Source organism: Lucilia sericata, unplaced genomic scaffold (genome assembly GCF_015586225.1).
Source record: "Lucilia sericata isolate MDLA Ls3-8-SP2 unplaced genomic scaffold, ASM1558622v1 Contig000126F_arrow, whole genome shotgun sequence".
Lineage (NCBI taxonomy): Eukaryota > Metazoa > Arthropoda > Insecta > Diptera > Calliphoridae > Lucilia > Lucilia sericata.
This window is the reverse complement of record NW_023994158.1, coordinates 607210-628468: the sequence shown is the minus strand read 5'-3', so window position 1 is coordinate 628468 and position 21259 is coordinate 607210. Positions and strand designations below refer to the sequence as shown.

The window sequence follows — 21259 nt, the reverse complement described above, 5'->3', positions numbered from 1 at the left end:
GATTTTGAGGGAACTTTTATTAATATGAAGTGTAAATTTCTCCAAAACTAACAAATTCATTACTATTTAGATTTTATCGACGATTTAATTCATATTTTTGAAGATTTTTTTTCAACAAGCAAATAATTTGTTATCGTAAATTTTCTAAACAATTTATGTGAATTCAATAATTTCCAATTATACCCAATTATTATAGTCCACATCATTTTCATACAAAAAGTTAAACAAGAAGACGTAGGCTTTATGTAAATTCCGAAACCATTAAAATCAGTTTAGTTTTCTTTGTCATTCCCGATTTTAAGTAAAAGCTAAGAAACAACACAAGATTCAATAAACTGACCTATTTTAAGAATAATGTACACATATCGCTCATTTACTAAAAGTAGTTTCGGGAAAAAATGACTTTGAATGTTTAATGACATTATACTATTTCTTTAAATAACTTTTAAACAAAACAAGGAATTTGTACAATTAAGATTCCAGATTCAGATAGTACAGTTTAATATATTTCTCATCACAATTCAAATTTAATTTTTATTTATATAATATTTGTGAAAACATGAGTTTTGGTTTTTTTCGTTTACAACAAAAAATTTATCTCATACCACAAATAATAGACATATTTAAAATATGATAAATCTATATGAAAGACTTTAGTATGACTTATGTAGGCCTCAGTTAAAAACCCAGATTTTTTAATTATACCAGTCTTATATCAAATGAACGATATTTTCTACCAATATACAAACTACTTTATATAGTTTAAAGAGATAGAATGTATTGCATAAAAGATTGTTAAACTGCAATGAGAGGCGTTAAATTGTATACATTTAGCACAATAAAACAGTATTAAATGCAACAAAAAAAAAAAAAATAAATAAATGAACAAATAATAAAAAAATAAAGTAAAATAAAAATGCAAATGTACAAATTGCATGCGGAAATACGATTCTGCCGGAAACCGCCTACGTTCATGAATTTAATCTGAGTATACAAATTTGTAGGCATATCAGTATAAATGAAGTAAATGAAAGAAAAAATATTGCAACAAGAAAATGTTTTTAAATTAAAAAAAGATGTATTTTATTATACGCTTACATGTGTACATTTATGTGTACATTAGGTTGGTTCTGTTTGTATAGAGGTGAAAGAAGTTGCCGATCTTCCTAAAATAAAACGAAATTTTTTTATGAGAATAACGTTTACAAAGAAACGCATTGCGGTTCAAAATGCAAATCTAGTTGTAAAAAATTATTTATTGACTCTATAATTAAACTAAAGGTTTAAAAACTATATGAAATTTCCAAAACATAAATACAATTTTTGGTCCTAAAATAAAGCAAATAGAAAACCAATTCGGCTGTGCCGAATCTTGTATACCCACCATCAAATCATCGCCGAAAAGGAATGCTTCCTTAAAAATAAACTTTGATATTTAAGAATCGATACTTTTGTTATTATCAAAACAATTTTCTCATTTATTACATCTATGTATAATTTTACCATCATACATATGCATATCGATAGGATCAATTATGGACAGATCCCCCTAAAATTTGGTATAGAAATTTTTGTCTAATTTTGTCCCTGTACTTGTATTTTTAAGCTAGTAAAAAGCATCAAAGTCATTTTCTGAGAGGGACCTTGTTTGGGGAGGAGGTTTGGTCAATTATGGACCGATCCTCGTCAAATTTTCTAGAACGATTTTAGTTTAGGCTAGTAATGAGCGTTAAAGCCATTTCTGAACGGGACCTTATATGGGGGGTAGGGTCAATTAGGAACCGATACTTATAAAATTTTACAAAGCGATTAAGGTTCCTATAAAATATGTTCATGTCGAATTTCATCCATCCATTCGACCATATGATACCCTACACCAGTTATGAATATTAAATGTGATTTATTTTTCATAATATCGCATTTATCTTCAATATTCCCTTGTTCCGATACATTTAAGCAATTTATGGATGAAAAACTAATTTTCTGAAAGAGGCTTTATATGGGGGCTAGGGGCAACTATGGACCAAGCCCGATAAAATTTTGTGAATATATTTATATTGACATAATATTTTATTGTGCTGAATTTCATCGCGATATTTGTGTTTATAAGCTAATTTGGGACATTCAAGTAATTTTCTGAAGGGGACTTTGTATGGGAGCTAGGGTCAAATGAGGCCCGATCTTTATGAAATTTGGCAGAGTCATCAAGACTTCTATAAAACTTAGTTGTGCCGTATTTTATCGATATATCTGTATATTTAACATAATTATGAGCTCAGAAGCCCTTTTCGGGGGGTTCTGTTGTATGGGGGCTAGGTGAAATAATGGACCGATTTTAACCATTTTCAATAGACTTCGTCCTTGGGTCAAATAAAATGTGCGTGTGTGCTTTCATCCAATTATCTTGAAAATTGTGACCTGTACCTTGCGCACAAGGTTTACATGGACAGCCAGCCAGCCAGACGGACGGACGGACATAGCTTAATCGACTCAGAAAACGATTCTAAGCCGATCGGTATACTTTAAGGTGGGTCTAGGACGAATATTTTTGTATGTTACAAACATCAGCACAAATCCAATATACCCTCCCCACTAAAGTGGTGTAGGGTATAATTGTTTCTTAAATGCTAAGAACGGTTTAAATTGAGCCATTAAATATTCTGTTAAATAATTAAAAATAAACAAGTGTTTATATATTGAGTCATTTACATTTATTTAAATTTACACTTTGGTTTTAATAAAAATCGAATAATTATTTACTTAACTATAAGTACATAGAAAAAAATGTCATTAATAATTATTTGTGTTTTATGCAAAGTATTTATGTATTCATTAATTCAAGCTGTGAATTAAAGTGCAAAATTTATTTGTATTTTGGTCTGATGTCGAAAAATCATAAATAAATAGAAATATCTTTGGAAATCAAATATCATTATTTAGATATGCACAAGTAGATATATATGCATACGTACATATATGGAACAGAGTGTCCCATGAAACAGTTTTCTTTGTAAAGTTTAAAAACATGTAGGTATTTTTATAAATAAAATGCATAAAATTTTTAAAATATATTTCTCTTAGGGAGCACTCTAATACTCATATGTATATTTATAAATGTGAAATGTACGAATCATAACATGTCTACATATGTATGTATGAATGTATATATTTCGAAACAAACATGGTACTCAGTAGGGGGTTTAACTTGTTTTTTTTTTTTTTTTTTTCATTTTAAGCATTTTAAAGATAATAATTTGCATAAAAACCTAACTGTTAAGATTTAAGTAGATTTAAAAAAATATTTCCTCTTTGATTCTAATAAAATTTCTGAGTATAGTTAATATCCAAAACCGATCAGCTCAAAACTTTATAATTTGCTCAAAAACTGATTATAAAACTGAAATGAAGAACAACTACTCAATTAAAAAACAATTCTGAATTATAAAAAAACATTGATTTAACTGCAAAATTATGAAAAAAAAACTTCAAACATTTCATTATATCTGAACCAGTTTAATTATTTGATCGATTTTATTTACCACCCTAATGTATACACATTAATGAATAGCTATTTGAATGACTAAACTTAATGAAAGAGTGAATGATATTTTGCAATCTTGCATAAAACATAAATAATAATCATGTAAAAATAGACTCTAGATAGTATGTATTTGTATGAATACAAAAATAACCAGGAATATACATATGTGTGTATATGTATACATAACCACTTCTATACTTATTTTGTTGTCATATTCAAATCCTTATATCAAACCAAATTATTTTGAAATTAATTTAAATTTATCATAACATTTTCCATAAAATCATACCAAATGTACAGAGAGTATTTATGTTTTATAACAAATCAATTAATTAAAATATTTAAATACTTTACGTATTATAATTTACAATTTAAATCAATCAAACTCAACGTCAAAACACTTTATCAATGTTAACTTGTCAACATTTTCAAAGTGCTCGTAGAATTCATTAACAAAATAATGACAAAAATTAAAATTTGTTTTATTATACTGCAAATAATTTTGACAGAAAACTAATTTATAATTTCAATTAAGTTTATCCGTATATGTACAATGTATATATATGTACTTCTACATATACATACGTATGTATTACTATATACATATATGGGTAATTTCGTGTCAATTGACCCAACCTTTAAAATCGATTTTTACTGACATTAAAGTCAATTATACCGAATTTCATTGAAATACAAGTGTTTATAAGCATTTTCAGAGGGGGACTTTGCAAGGGGACTAGGGTTAAATAAGGCCGCTCATTACGAAATTTTGCAGTATCATTTACGCTTTTATAAAACGTAGTTGTGTCTATTTTTGTAGAGATATTAGTATATTTGGCATAATCATGAGCTCCAAATCCCAATTTAGGGGGTCCGGTTATATGGGGGTTAGGTGAAATAATGGACCGATATCAACATGGTTCTAATTTCATCCAATTATCTTCAAAATTGCGACCTGTAGTTTGATTACAAGGTTTACATGGACAGACAGACGGAAAGACGGACAGACAGACGGACGGACATGGCTTAATCGACTCAGAACAGGATTCTGAACCCTATACCCTACCCAATAAAGTGGTATAGGCTATAAATATTTTAACTCAAAAACCAAGCTTTCTGTTAAGCAAAAAAAAAAAAAAGAATACAACAAAATAAAATATAGGGGAAACAAATCTTATTCTTAAGTTAAAAAATATTTTTTTATAGATATCCCACTCGCATCCTATAAGTCCCTTAAAGGAAATGGTCTAAGCTTTCTTTTGAGCAAAAAAATAAGTTTTTTTGAAAAAAAAATTGCTAAAAAAATGGAAACAATGAAGAAATAGCTATCTGAACTCCTTACACTCATTTAAATAAAACCCTATATGACCAAAATGTCCAAATTTGACCGCCTCTAACAACGGCAGTTCTCACGTGACATCACATGATCACATGACATGAAATTGCCCATATGTATATTGTCTGTAACTTATTAAATGCTGACGTATATATACTGATAAGTCTTATAAACTTTTATGAGTTGAACTATACTATATTTAAGTGGGTGATTTTTTTGTAGTTCACTTAAGGATAAACTAAATCAAAAAATTATCAGTGATTCATGTTCAGATTATTTAAAATGGATATCACGTAAAATTTCGAAGTGTTAGAAATATTTTAAAACCACATCTTGATTCAAGACCACTTAAGCTATCATAATCATGGGCTAAATTCAAAGGAGCGCTTTTTTTCGCTCCATGCTATAATCACAGAATCATATCATAGACAGGTGAACAAAATATAAAATACTTAAAAGTTGAACACGTGTTTAATAAATCTGGGAGTATGTTTTTAATTGATATAAAAAGAATTCAATGAAAACTAAATAAAATCTACAACAAGCAATCGAAATTAAAATTTCCCAATTTTATTTAATATTGTCAAGTTGTAATAATTGAGTTAAGTAAAACATTCATGAGAATTAGACCTTATACATATGACATATGTATATCCATTTACATATGTAAACGATTGCAAGAATATTTCTTATCATGATTTCTGTATATGGAAGTTACAGTTATTTTAAATCATCTCAAAATTTAAAAAATAGAATTGTCTTTAAAAACAATAATAAATTTCAAAATTAATAATATTTCAACCATATAAAATTTAATAAATTTGCATAAATGTATTTGTTTTTCTTTAATATTTATTATATACAGAAAATGAAAAAAAAAAACTTCATAATTAAATAAAATTCAATACATATAATATTTTACTAACAAACACTATCATTTCAATCTCTATTCGTATCTTTTCATGTGTCCTTCTGGTACAATCAACAAACAATCAACATGCAAATGCAAACAACAACAATAATAACAAACTAAAAACGTTAAATTATAAAAAATATTATATAACGAAAAAAAATCAACAACAAATATATAAACAAAAAAAAAAAAAATAAAAATCATAAAATAACAATGGATATTAATAATATTAACGCTTTTATGCCATGTCAACACATACGCTACGATACGCTCCACTAACATGAAATACAAAATAAAATAAAAATATTTATTTTGTCCTTTTGTTAATAAATTCCCAACAACTACAATAACGGCACGCCTTTTGTGATGTTAAAAATGAAACGTGAAAAAAACATAAACATAAACAATATTTTTGCGTAAATATGAATAAAAATTTAACCAAAAAATCTTAAAATAAATTTTTCTATCTCTGTATGTGTGATAAATTATTTTCCCCTTAAAAAAAAAACTAACAAATAAAATAATAATAACCAAAAACTGCAAACGTCAACAAAAAAAACATGGATTTTTTGACACATTTCGGATGGAAAAATGTCACGTAAAAACGTAAACAAACATTGAAAAATAACCGTATGTGTTTTTTGTTTTGTTTGATTATGGCGGTCTCTTGTTTTTGCCGCTTTGTTTCCTGTTTTATGCACACATGACCATTCATGTTGCTAAAAATGGTTGATGTTTATACACATGACAAAATATGGCATAAAACAAAAACATACATGGACAACAATGAAAACTCAAAAAAATTTAAAAATATATTTAATAAAATAACAACAACAAATGATGATAATAACAATGCCAATCATGATGATGAAAACAACATTGTTTTACTTTGAAAACTAAAAAAAAAAAAATGAATTTTATTATTTTTGGAAATGGCAATCAACTAAATATGAATAACGCTATACTACCTTTCTTCTTACTTGTACACCATACCGACAACCATACCACCCAACATCTCAAACAATGACTACACATTTGTTTGTCACAATCGCCCAACCAACTAACCAACTGCATTTGTGGCCTCAATTGTCTATTTTATTTATTCTATTTTTATTTGCGTTTCAAATTTATTTTTTGACGTTTGTTTTGTTGTTATTGTGTTGTGTCTTTTTTGTTTGCAAATCCGTTTGCCACAATTTATTTTTCTCTTTATTTGTTTATTTTCTATACATTTGTATATATTTGTTTTGTCGTTATTTTATTTAATGTTTTCCTCCTTTTTGGTTAAAAAAAAAAAAAAAATTGTACACCTGCTGCTGTTGCTCTTTTTTTGTTTATTATTAATCCTTGTATGTCCTATTCTATTAACGAAAACGACTATACAAATAAATTGTTGATGTTTCGTTCATCCTTGAATTAAATTTGTAAAAAAAATATCTTACATTTTATAACATGTGTCACATGTTATCTTAATTTCATTATTTGTTTCGTTTTTTTTTTTTAAATGTCATAATGTTTCGCCTCAAATTCCCTAAATGTAATATGTTTGAATTTTTATTGTTTCCTTTTTTTGGGGGGGGAAAATTTCATCAAAATCAGGTTTGTATATGCTGACAGCGTTGTCATAAAGTAAACAATAACTATTTGTGCTGGTATTTGTTTACTCTACATATTTCTAGTAGAAAGCTAGAAAATCACAACATATCAAGTACATATAGTAGTCTTCGAGATAATTTAATCAAATTCTGATTAAAGGTCAAAGTAATTATTTTTTTGGCATTAGGGTACAGTAGAAGTTCTCTGGAACGATCGAATAAAGAAAGACCAAGAGGTGAAATGTGCAAATTTGACCCCTTCTAAGTCCGGCAGTTCTTGACCGATAGAGCGATGAAAATTTGTGTCGGACCTACTATCCAATAGTACTTACCTTAGTGCAAATTTCGTCAAAATCGATTTTTTTAGTTGGGTCACTTAACATGAAATTGCCCATATATTAAACATAATTATGAAATTTAAAGCCCTATTCGACGGGTTTAGTTGTATGGGGGCTAGGTCAACAATTTTCAATAGTCTTCGTCCCTGGGACAATAGAAGACCATGAACCAAATTTCATTGAATTATCTTCAAAATTGCGACCTGTAGTTTGATAACAAGACGGACGGACGAACATAGCTAAGTCGACTCAGAAAATGATTCTAAGACAATTGGTATAGTTTAAGGTGGTTTTGAAATGTATTATAATTTAATTATTATGAGCTTAAGAGATCTTGAATCGAAATGTGGTTTTAAAGTACTTAGATACTGGTACTGATTAGTATTTTTATCTTTAAGTGAACTGCGATATGTATAGTATCATTTAATAAGATAAAATATATTATTGAATTTGCAATCAATGAGTTTAATGTAAAATTGTATGTATTTTTTCAACTTTATTTTTATACCCACCATCAAAAAATATGGGGGGTGTATTGATTTTGTCATTCCAAATATTGGTAATCGACCCACAAAATTATATATATTCGGGGTCCTTATTAAATTCTAAGACGATGTAGCCATGTCAGTCCGTCTGTCTGTTGAAAGCACGATAGTGTCCGAACGGAATGAGCTAGAGGGATGAAATTTTCCACAAATATTCTCTATAGGTAAGATTTATTTGGTATTGAAAATTGCCAATATCGATTTCCATTATTTCGGATACAAGTGGACCCCCGAAAAAGAGCTTAAACGGGCGAGTACAACGATGAAATTCGACATTAATTAGTTCCATAAGAGCCAAAATCTTCCTACCAAATTTTATGAGGATCGGTCCATAATTGACCCTACCCCCCATATAAGATCTCCCAGAAAATGACTATAACGCTCATATCTTGCTTAAAAATAAGAATATAGCGATGAAATTCAACATACTTAAGTCAAAATCTCTCTACCAAATTTTATATGGATCTGTCAATACCCCTACCCCCCGTTATAAGGTCCCCTTCAGAAAATTACTTTAACCCTCATTACTGGCTTAAAAATACGAGTATAGCAATGAAATTTGACATAAATATGTTTATTACGGGCCAAAACCAAGAAAATTTTATACGAACGTAAATCACCCTACTGAATTTAATGCGGAAAGTGTCATATTCTATGTAAACATGTTTTATATAAACCAAAATATTGTTAATATAAAGAAATCAAAGAAATATATTTTGAAAAAAAAAATAAACTGGAGCGACGTCGGAAATGACCATTTTCGGTCTTATGGAAATGACAGTAAATGGTCATATTACAGGCCGACAAATTTTTAAACCAGAGACCAAAGTATACTTTTCTAAAGGATTGAGCCGCATGAATCCGAATCTGATTTTTCATCACATCTAAGATTTGAGATATCGTGTCTTGAAATTTGAAAAACGCCAGCGTCGGCCTATGTAATTCATACATACATATACAAATGTATTTAGTTCAAATCAGATTACTTTTTAATAGTGTAGGGCACAAAAATTCCACCTTAGCTTAAACTCAGTTACTTATTTTCACCATATAACATAAAGTAGATATGGGGTTTAATTAAAAATTATTTTGATATCAAACTTTGAAATACATTCGTCTGTCATCATGACATTATTTATAACCGCAAATGTACTTCTACTTTAAATTTGTAAAAAAAACAAAATATTCAAATAGGTTTACCACAAAATTTGCCAAGCACATCTGTTATATAATTTGCTATATGTACTTCGTTTACGTCAAATCTCTAATTATTTTTATACATACATAACATACCTCTAATTTTTCTTATTCTTTTGTTTTATTTATTTTTTTTTTCAACGAATTTTGCACTCATGTGATTTGGATGATGAAATTTAGGTTATATGGTTTAAGGATACCATGCAATTGGATACCACCGAACGTCATATTATGGAAAATCGTGGCTCACGTCATACGTTGATTATACGAAAAGTGCATCCACAAGATTTTGGTAATTATTCGTGTGTTGCTGAAAATCAACTTGGCAAGTCACGTAAAACTTTACAGTTGAGCGGTAAACCCAATGTAGCTGTTTTCAATTCACCACCAATCAGTCAGTATAAGGACAGGTAAGTAGGTCAAGTTATGGTAGAAATATTTGTAGCGATTTAACAAACCATGAGATTAACAAGTACATACATATATAAAATACAGCATAACTCTAATATACATACATATATGTAGGCAATATGTATGTGCAATGGCAATACTTATAATTTGTAAATATATGTATATGTACGTACGTGTGAAAGTGAAATGTACAAATTCCTTACCAATTAAAGCGGAATGTATGTATATGTCTGTATTTATTTCGTAAACATAAAATCGTATGTCAATAATGCTCTACACAGATACATTCATACATATGTATATTATGGTGGCCCCGTTTGAATGGAGGAAAAATATAATTAAAGTATAATTGATTATAAGATAGCGTTTCTCAAAATGTTTGTCCTGGGGTCCATATTTGGCGAGCTAGATCAAAGTATAAAAAGGTCCTTTTTTGAGGTTTTTATGATTTTTTCATACTTTTTCCAGAGGAAAGTTCTAAAATTTTGGTTTTATAAGAAAGGTCCTTGAGAGACGCTTTCAATATCATATCAGTAATTTTTGTGTAACAGTAAATCTAAATCGAAATTTTCAAATTTTTCGTTAAATTTTCAAACATCGCGAAATAATGTAAACAGCAATATAGAAATCGTTATTTACAAAGCAAACATAATAAATAAGTAGATGTTTGGGATAAATTGTATTAATATTTTAGTTGAATTGAAAAATTTGATTGATAATAGAATGAAACCATAAAGTGTTATATACCATTGTAAAGATTATGAAATTACGCGTATGCTGATGTACATATTATGTACGTTGGATAAACATAGCTAGCGAAAAACCTGGGACAAAATAGAATTTAAAATATTAAAACAAAATATAACGAATTTCGAAAAACAAAAAAAAAAAACATTTCGGTAGAATTGTATGAGGTTATAATGTAATAATTTCAATTAATTACATTAAATAGTTCTACGTAAAATTTTTAAAAACTTAAAAATTTACCGAAAAAATACGACATTTGCAATAATTTTGGAGTTGTATGCAAATTTGTGTTATGTCATTGATATCGTCTCCCAAAGACCTTTCATATGATACTAAATTTGCGTATGGTTTATTTGCCAGAAATGTGAAAAAAAATCATAATAATCTTAAAAAAGGACCTTTTTATCCTTTGATCCAGCTCGGCAAACATAGACATCAGGATAAAATTTTAGAGAAAGGGTATCTTAGAATGAACTAAATTATCATTTTCGGTGGGAACATCAGCAACTTCCATTTTGGGGCCCACCCTAATGTATATACATATACCACATATGTATGAACATAAATCTCTATTTTCTAACATATACATGTGTATGTAAGTGTACATCATTAAGATAATCAAAATTTTCTAATTTTTGAGCTTGTTTTGGTTTTCTCAACATACATTTATGACGTATTTAAAATAAAGTACTTAATTAGCAACAAATTTTATCACTCTTATGCTTATAGATGCTTATGATGGCAACAGACATACATACATACATACATACATACATACATACATACATACATACATACTACATACATACATACATACATACATACATACATACATACCTCATACATACATACATACATACATACTACATACATACATACATACATACATACATACTACATACATACATACACTACATACATACATACATACATACATACATACATACATACATACATACATACTACATACATACATACATACATACATACATACATACATACATACATACATACATACATACATACATACATACATACATACATACATACATACCTACATACATACATACATACATACATATACATACATACATACAACATACATACATACTACATACATACATACATACATACATACTACTACATACATACATACATACATACATACTACATACATACATACATACATACATACACATCCTACATACATACATACATACATACATACATACATACATACATACATACATACATACATACATACATACATACATACATACATACATACATACATACATACATACATACTACATACATACATACATACTCATACATAATACATACATACTACATACATACATACATACATACATACATACATACATACATACATACATACTACTACATACATACATACACATACTACATACATACATACATACATACATACATACATACATACATACATACATACATACATACATACATACATACATACATACATACATACATACATACATACATACATACATACATACATACAAATACTAGGGCAGAGCATTTCTAGAATCTAGAATCTGAACCATCTTCAAATATAATGTACTTACTATATAGTGAAGCGAACAGTACGCGTTTAATTAAAATTTTCTTGGCTCTCGATTTTCGATTTGTTTTATAATAATTCTCAAAATGTTTTCAGTCCCTCGATAAATTTCTAAAAAATTTCTTTTTTGGATTATTTTTAATTTAATTACTTTATACTTTTTATACCCTCCACCAACATCAGTGGTGATAGAGGGTATATATAACTTTGTCATTCCGTGTGTAACACCCAGAAATATTCATCTGACACCCATCAAAGTACATATATTATTAATCCTTATCCTCCTTGAAATTCTGAGTCGATATAGCTATGTCCGTCTGTCCGTCTGTCTGGCTGTCTTTCTGTCTGTGTAAAACACGGTCACGTTAAAACGAAGCAAAGGAAATCAACCAAATTCACCCAAAACATTCTTTATTACCCAATAATTTTGGTATTGAAAATCAGTAAAATCGCTTTACGACGTAAAAAGCTATGAGTAAAAAGTACCTCGAAAAAAATAACGTTTTTTCCCAATTCTTAAGTGTATATTCCCGGAAATTAGTTTATCGTTAATAACTCCTTTAAATATATCGGTATCAACACAAAATTTTTTACATACAAATATAATATAGCAGATCTCAGGAGGGTATTTAAGATAAGGCACAGCCGAATATAGCACTCTAACTTGTTTATAAATGATATCCTTTATTGAAAGTATTGTTTTAATTATTACATTAATTTTCTTAAATTAATAACATCAATTAGTGTTTATAAACCGGTTAACCGAAGAACCGGTTTTTATTGCATATTTCGGTTTTTCGCAAACCGGTTTTTTTAAAACATTGGTTTTCGGTTAACCGGGTTATCCGGTTTTTAAGTCTCGCTTAACCGATTTCAAAAAAATCTAATTTTTAGTACAAAATTGTATGTTTTCTTTGATTTTTTATTGTGATTTTTAAAAATTTTGGATAGTTGAGATTGTTAAACAAATGTTAGGAAATGTTAAACATATACTATGCATATAAAATGGAGATTTACAATTTCAGACAATCAGGAAATTAGTAAAAAGTTGGCATTTAAACCAATAAAAAATTAAGTATTTAAACAAATTCCAACCATTATATGAAGAAATTTGTTACTTATTAAAACGAATAAATAACGTTGATTATAAGATGCACTTCCTTGTTTACTGCGTGAGTATAACAAAAATCGAGAAGTTTGTCAAACGTTCTCAAAACGGATTTTATTTATCGAAACATAAGGGTAATTGTCGCTGTCCGAGAATTTATGCTGCTGGGGTTTTTCACAAACTGTAATGGCGCTTAGGTTGATTATCAGGAAGTAAGTACTGACACCTGTCAATATTCCTAAGTGTCATTCACAGTAATTTGAACAACCACAGGCGTAGTGAGCGGAGGGTGATCACAATTAAAGCAGTGGCTCAATGTCTATGTCGAGACAGTCGTCGTCTACTTCCGTTCCCGATGAATCATCGCGAGCCTGAACAATATTTATACTAGTGTTGGACATAAAATTTTTTATTGATATAGATGCATTATATATTCAAAGGTCAATTTATTCCTCCTATGGCAACTTCCATATACCTGACGAATCAATAATAACTTCAGATCTGTATAAGTTTGCTTTCTTATGATATATTAATGTACATATTTATACAAAAAAGTGCAAATATCTTATTAAGTAATTCATAATATTTCGCAAAATGAAATTTTTCAACTAAATATTATAATATTTTAAAGATTTCCAAACATTTTTGGTTAACCGGTTTTTTTGTACTCGGTTAACCGACAAACCGTTTTTTTAGAAATGGTCAATTTTCGGTTAACCGAAAAACCGGTTTTTCCAAAAGTCGGTTTTTTATAAACACTAACATCAATATTTCATCTAAATAAATATAAAATATTTAAATATAAAAATATTTTATGATTTTCTATTAACATTCCACTCAAACTTTTAAATCTAATGTACTTACCAAAATGTTTAAAAAAGAATTTCACACAAATTAAAACCTTTAAAGGAAAGTTTTATATTTATTTTCAAACTTCAAATAAAATCAACAACCAACCAAACTGAACTCACCTTATATTTGCAAAAAAACGTTTTGAAAATTTTTTTATGAAACCAAATTTTATTTTTTACTCTGAAAAGTTAAAAAAATAAAAACGGCAATATGTATAACTAATATTACTAGTTGCTTGCGAATAAATGAAATAATATTCAAGTGGAAAAATACTGCAGTCAATGAACTGTATTGAATATGGAAAAGTTTTTTATAATGCAATATTTTTCCCGCGGCACTCAATAAGAATAAAGAAGAGAAAAATAAATAAAACTACTAACATCTAATTGGTTATAGAACAATATTTAATAAAACTTTCCTTTAAGAAGGACTAAAAATGAAAATTTAACATTATTGTTTACTTTTTGACCGTAATTGTGCCCTCAAATTAACGCTCTTCCCAAAAGTATTCAAATCATAAAAATTTCTTTAATTTGTTAAAGAAAATATTGGAAAAAATCTTTTCAAATTCAATAACAATTTTAATCATGTACCTGATTTTAACAGGTTGCTACTACCTTTTGCCTTTATTTTTTAACAAAATAATAACAATGGCATATAGAAGAAATAAGCAAAAATATGTATAAGATACCCTTAAGAGATTTAACTAACATTACGATAAAATATCTTTAGCCAAATGAAAAAAGTAATACCAACCTAACAGTGTTGTTGGCAGCAAAAAATATGTGATAACTTGTAGTAGCGATAACTACCATAGCACTAAAAATAATATACAGTGGAAACATATCACCAAATAAAGATGCTGCATTGAAAATAATAACAATAATATTAACGTACGTACTCGTAGAACTCATACATACATAAATATGTATAGGTATGAGAGTCTGTCTGTGCAAATGTATTGTTAACTTGTCTTTAACATCTTTACTTATACATGTATATAATCAACTACCAATTTTACCAATAGTATACTTCATGCATTCAACCGAAAAAAGCCAACGTAATTTTATACTTTATATCATTCTTCTTGTGCAAACAATGGCACAACAACAGAAAACGACAGACAGACAGACAGACAGACAGACAATTTCATTATAAACCATGCCAAGTGTTGCAAGGGTATGGAACAGACATCACTGATATTCATTCATCCATATGTTTTTTTCTTTTTAATATTCTTCTACAATACAAGGGAATTGAAAATAAGCACGAGTACAATCTAATAGAATTGTATAACGCTCATGATCATATTAAAAAGGTGGTAATGTTGTATTGTATGTGGGCGAATAAATATAACTTGTTTAAATTATGAAATATGTGTGTGTTTGTTCATTAGACTGTAGATATTTCAGAAAAAAAGCTACAGCTACCTACATTTCACTGACTGCACATAATAACATGTGAATTACGTATAAGTTATTTGAATATCAGTTTCACTAAATTCAAACGATCATTTTACATGTTAAATTGCTATTTTGTGGCAGTAATAAGCTTTAAAATAATTTTCTGAAGGGACCTTATATGGGGAGTAGGGTCAATTATGGACCGATCCTCATAAAATTTTATAGAGAGTATTTGGCTCGTACAAAACTTGTTAATGTCGAATGTACCGCTGTACTCGCATTTTTGAGCCAGTAATGAGCGTTAAAGTAATTTTATGAAGGGACCTTATATGGGGGTAGGGACAATTTTGGACCGATCCTCTTAAAATTTGGTAGAGAGATTTTGGCTTATATGAAACTTATTTATGTTGGATTTCATCGCTATAGTCGTATTTTTAAAACAATAATACCAGTTAAAGCTGTTTTTCGGGGGTCCACTTGTATGGGGGCTATGGGAAAACGTGGACCGATATTATCCATTGTCAATACCAAACAAACCTTACCTGTAAGGAATGTTTGTGAAAAATTTCAACAGACAGACGGACAGACATGGCTAGATCGTCTTAGAATTTAATAAGGACCCAGAATATATATACTTTTTTGGGTCTATGACCAATATTTCTATGTGTTACATACGGAATGACAAAATGTTAAATGTTCGTTCGCATTTAATGACACTGATCCATAATCTTGTATATAGATTGTTGTTTATTCAAGTCTAACTTGATAAAAACAATAATTTATACTATTTAATTGGTAAACCGTTGTCATGGGTTCTCATCGATAGTGGGAAGGTTTATTTGTGCTGAAGCTTATAAAACCTATAAATCCATCCAGTTCATGGTTAAAAATCGACTCAGTCGTCTTTGAACTAAATTATTGGAGATAATATAACAAAATCTTACATAATAGTAACTGAAGCATTTTGGTCTATAGGATCTGAAGCTAGGACGAGGGCCAGTGGTTTGATACCAAATTTTATTACTTTATCGCCAAAAATGCATGTATGATCCGAATGAAAAAAATCTTAAATATCGATAGTCTTTATATCTGATACGAATTTTATGTTTTGTATTTTGTTTAAATTTCACAAACATTTTTTTAAAATCATAGCGTGGCAAACTGAGAATTAAGTAAAATTTTAACAGCGATCTGTATTTTAATATTTAGACTTTTATCATATCAGTTTTATTAGTTTAGATAAAGCTGAAAAGTGTTATATCACTTTAAATAAAATATATAAATATTTTTGTTTAAAGTCTGATGGACACGGCACATAAATCTTGCAGATATAAATTAACAGAATCAAATCATTCGTTTATGTATTCATCTCAGTTGCAGAAGAACAAACATGTCCTTTAATAAGCAAATGGCTCCAAAAGTAAACAAATCATCTATAGTTTATGCAATTAAATAAATAGTATTTTATATTTTTTTAATAGTAGCTATTAGATTTTATGTGATTTTTCAAAATATTTTCAAGCAATTAAAGCAAATAATTGAACATAATAATACAACTATAAAAATTTTAAACGAAAACAAACATTCGAACAGAGAAATCTTAAGCAACATTTACTTTTGTGTAAATACTTATTGTTTTCTATACAAAAACAACAATAAATAAAACTAAATTTTTAAATAAACTTTCAAATTGTTGATTTTTTTTTTTTTTTTTTTTTTTTGAACACTTACGACTAAATCACTAAAAGAATACGAAAAAACTTAAATATTTTAAGAATACCCTGCAGGACAATGAACATTTTCTAAGCAAACAAAATTGTCTTGAAAACATTTTAGTGTGTGTGTTTTTTTCCAATTTTTCTTTATTTACTTTTTCTTTTATAACTATTAATACTTTCAAGTGAATCCGAATGCCTCAAGCTTACGCATATATATGAGTTTTTCACAGATAGACACATACATAATACTTTCTACTAACATACTTGACAAATAAAATTTTAAATTGGATTAGTTCTTGAAAATAAGTGAGACAAAAATTGAAGAAAAAAAAAAAAAAAACAATATCGCAGACATGTGAACGTATGAATGAATGTTGCAAAAACAACAATTGATGGCAAAACTATAAGCACGACTAACAAAAGATTGAATGAAACTCAAGTTGACAATACCCATTATTGCAGCAGAATCATTACAGTGGGATAATATTTGCAAAATTTTGGAAAAAAATTTAAGTCGTTTTAAATTTGTTATATATATTTACCTAGAAACTAAGTTAAATTTTTGCTATTAATGCATCATTAAGAATATAACATATGTATATTTACGTATTGTCTCAATGAAAATGTTTTCCTTAACTTACTCCACCGTATATTAATAAAACAAAAAAATGAAAAATTTTTAAATTTCTTTAAGAAACGAAATTAATTTGAAAATCTAGAAAAATCGTTTAAATCCAAACACTAGTAAAAGAAATATAACTTAAAAAATTAAAAATCTTAGTATATATTTTTTGTTGTTTAACTGTAAGTGCAATTTAAGTAATAAAAGTTTCCTTTGTTATCCTTTTTTTGTTGTTAATAATAATAATAATAATAATTGAAAAGAGTAGAAGTAAAAATTAATAAATAACTGTTGACAACATTATTATTTTCATACAGTGTACTAACTCTTGAACCCTAGACTGCAGTTTAATTTTTCTATCTCCATTTTATAACAAAAAACATTATGTAATAGCTACGACGCAACAATAACTACAAGTAATAGTAAATACAAGTAATTTAAGATGAAGAAATTGTTAAAAGAAAAAATATTTTTACTTACTTTTTTTAACTCTTAACAATGTCTTATCCTTTGAAGAAGTTTTAAGAAGAAGCTAGAAAAAAAAAACTACGGAAAAGAATACTTTTTATTGTTAACCGGAAGCTAAATGGCTTTAAAAAGATACTTAATACTTACAAATACATAGACGCAATCATCCACACAAACATATAATTTTACTTAGACGTCATTTTTATTGTCAATTTTCAACTACACATCAACGGCGCCATATTTCCTTTTTCCTTCTATACTAAAAAAATAGAAACACAATCAGTTTCTCTTTTTGTCATTATTATTATAAAGAAATATGTATTTATACATTTGCCATTCATAAGTGTATTACATTTCTATTTAGATGAGTTTATCATCAATTGTTAATAATCGCTTTTATGTCATAATAAAACTTTTTCTATTTTTATTTTATTTTTCTTTTTGAAAAATTCTAATGAATTTTATAGACATTTTTTATATGTATGTATGTATGCGAACAAAAACTATCAAAGACAACACTAAACTTTAGTTATATTACAATATTTGTTAATTTTATAGAGATTTTATATTGACATGTTGATTATATATAATATGAAGATGAAAAAAAATTTTAGTTTATTTATAATATAAGGATAAAAACTAGTTAATAGATTAAGTTTTTATTATCTAGCAAATAAAATGTAAATGAAAGGAGAATTTTCGGTCTGGTGTAGAATACATACACAAACAAGACGACAATGAAATTCTTAGTATTTTTCAAAACTTTATATTTTTATACCCACCATCAAAAAAGATGAGGGGTATATTGTTTTTGTCATTCCGTTCTTTAACACATCGAAATAATGTTCATAGACCCACAAGAGTATATATTCTGGATCCTTATTAAATTCTAAGAGTCTGTCTGTTGAAAGCACGATAGAGGCCGAACGGAAAGAGGAAGAGGGTTTAAATTTTCCATAAATATTCCCTATATGTAAGGTTTGATCTATATTGAAAATGGGCAATGTCGGTCCACGTTTTCGGATAGCCCCATTACAAGTGGTCCCCCAAAAATAGCTTTAACTGATATTACTGTTTTAAAAATAGGTGTATGGCGATGAAATTCTACATAAATAAGTTTCATATCAGCCAAAATCTCTCTTCCAAATTTTATTAGGATTGGGTCTATAATTGACTCTACCCCTCATACAAGGTCCCCTTGAGAAAATTACTTTAACGATCATTACTGGCTAAAAAATACGAGTATAACGATGAAATTTGACATAAAGAAGCCAACACCTCTCTGCAAACTTTTATAAGAATCGTCCCATAGTTGGCTATACCCCCCATACATATAAGGTCCCTTCAGAAAATTACTTTAGCGCTCATTATTGACTTAAAAATACGCGTATAGCTATGGAATTCAATACAAGTAAGTTTGCTAGCTCTCTACCAAATTCTAAGTGGATCGATCCATAATTCACCCCATATAAAGCCCTTTCAGAAAATGATTTATCCTTCAGAAAATGATTTTAATGCTCGTCACTAGCATAAAATAGCGAGTACAGCGATGAAATTCGACATGAACAATATTTATCAAAAATCTTTCTACAAAATTTTAGGAGGATCGGTTCATAATTGACCCTAACCCCCATATAAGGGCCCCTTCAGGAAATGACTTTAACGTGCATTACTGGCATAAAAATACCAGTAGAAGAAATTCAACATAAACAAGTTTTATGGGAACTAAAATCTTCCTACCGACTTCGATGAAAATGGATCGATAACTGATCCTACCCCCCCATCTAAGACCACTTCAGAAAATTACTTTAACACTCATTAGTTACTTAAAAAACTTCCTAAAATCACTTTAAATCTCATAACTGAATTAAAGATATGATTTCTTTTGAATAATTTATATTCTTAATTCGGTAGAGCACGGCCAATAATTTAGTCCTCATTAAGTTTAGAAAAGTTTTTTTCTTAACAAATTATTCTTATGTAGAGTTGACCACTCATGAGCTGTAGAAATTGTGATGTATCTATAAATTTTATTACAATCTATGGTGAATATTGGGCCATATTCGATCCTATCCCCAATATTAGTTCTCCTTCAGAAAATGTTTTAACGTTTATAAATCTAAAACTGAATTTTATGATTTTTATTAGACCCTAGACTATCAACTTTTCATATCAAGTTAGAAAATGGCTTTAACGTCTATAACACTAGTACAGCATTCAAATTCGACATATTACTCTGCTAAAAGAAAATCTGTTTATTGTCAGTAAATTAAATTAAAATTCAACAGTGATTTATTTCTAAAAGAATATTAGAATCTTAATAATTTTTCATTTAAAATCCTTTTAATTGACCCCAGTTACCATATAAGGCGCACATACATACATATGTACGTACATTGGTAGAGGGTTTAAATTCAAATTAGTGATTTTTGCTAAGAAATCTGATTCACCGCATAGTTAAATACTCTTCTATTATTATGAAAGTAATTGAGACATATGTACTTCAATTAAGATGCATTAATAATTCACATATTCTATAATAACAACATTGTTAGTTCAAAAACACAAATTACATATACTTACGTAGTGAAAATAGTTATGTATTAATTATTTATTCTACAAATTACTCAAAAACGTATGAGTAATAATGAATACTAACTGAGATACATATCACTCATACCTTCCTAGAAGTGTACGTACGTACATACATATGTAAATACATAATATACATATTTTTAATTACAAATATTCAAAAGTATACAAGCAAATGTTAAAATTCTAAAGAAATAAAACTTAAATTTCTGCAATGCCATCAATTAAGCAGAAATTTAAACATTGATTCTTTTTTTCATATTTCAAATA

The 21259-nt window shown here is 28.1% G+C and overlaps 1 protein-coding gene across 1 annotated transcript in view; it reads left to right on the top strand.

The window, feature by feature from the left end:
* The window catches only part of LOC119600887 (neural cell adhesion molecule 2), a gene marked incomplete at its 5' end in the record, with an annotated part of 46945 nt that overhangs the window by 10144 nt on the left and 15542 nt on the right, over positions 1–21259 (top strand). Inside the window, one exon of the mRNA XM_037951456.1 lies at positions 9646–9875. Coding sequence (XP_037807384.1) covers positions 9646–9875 — 230 coding nt within the window. The remainder of the gene's footprint in view (positions 1–9645; positions 9876–21259) is intronic.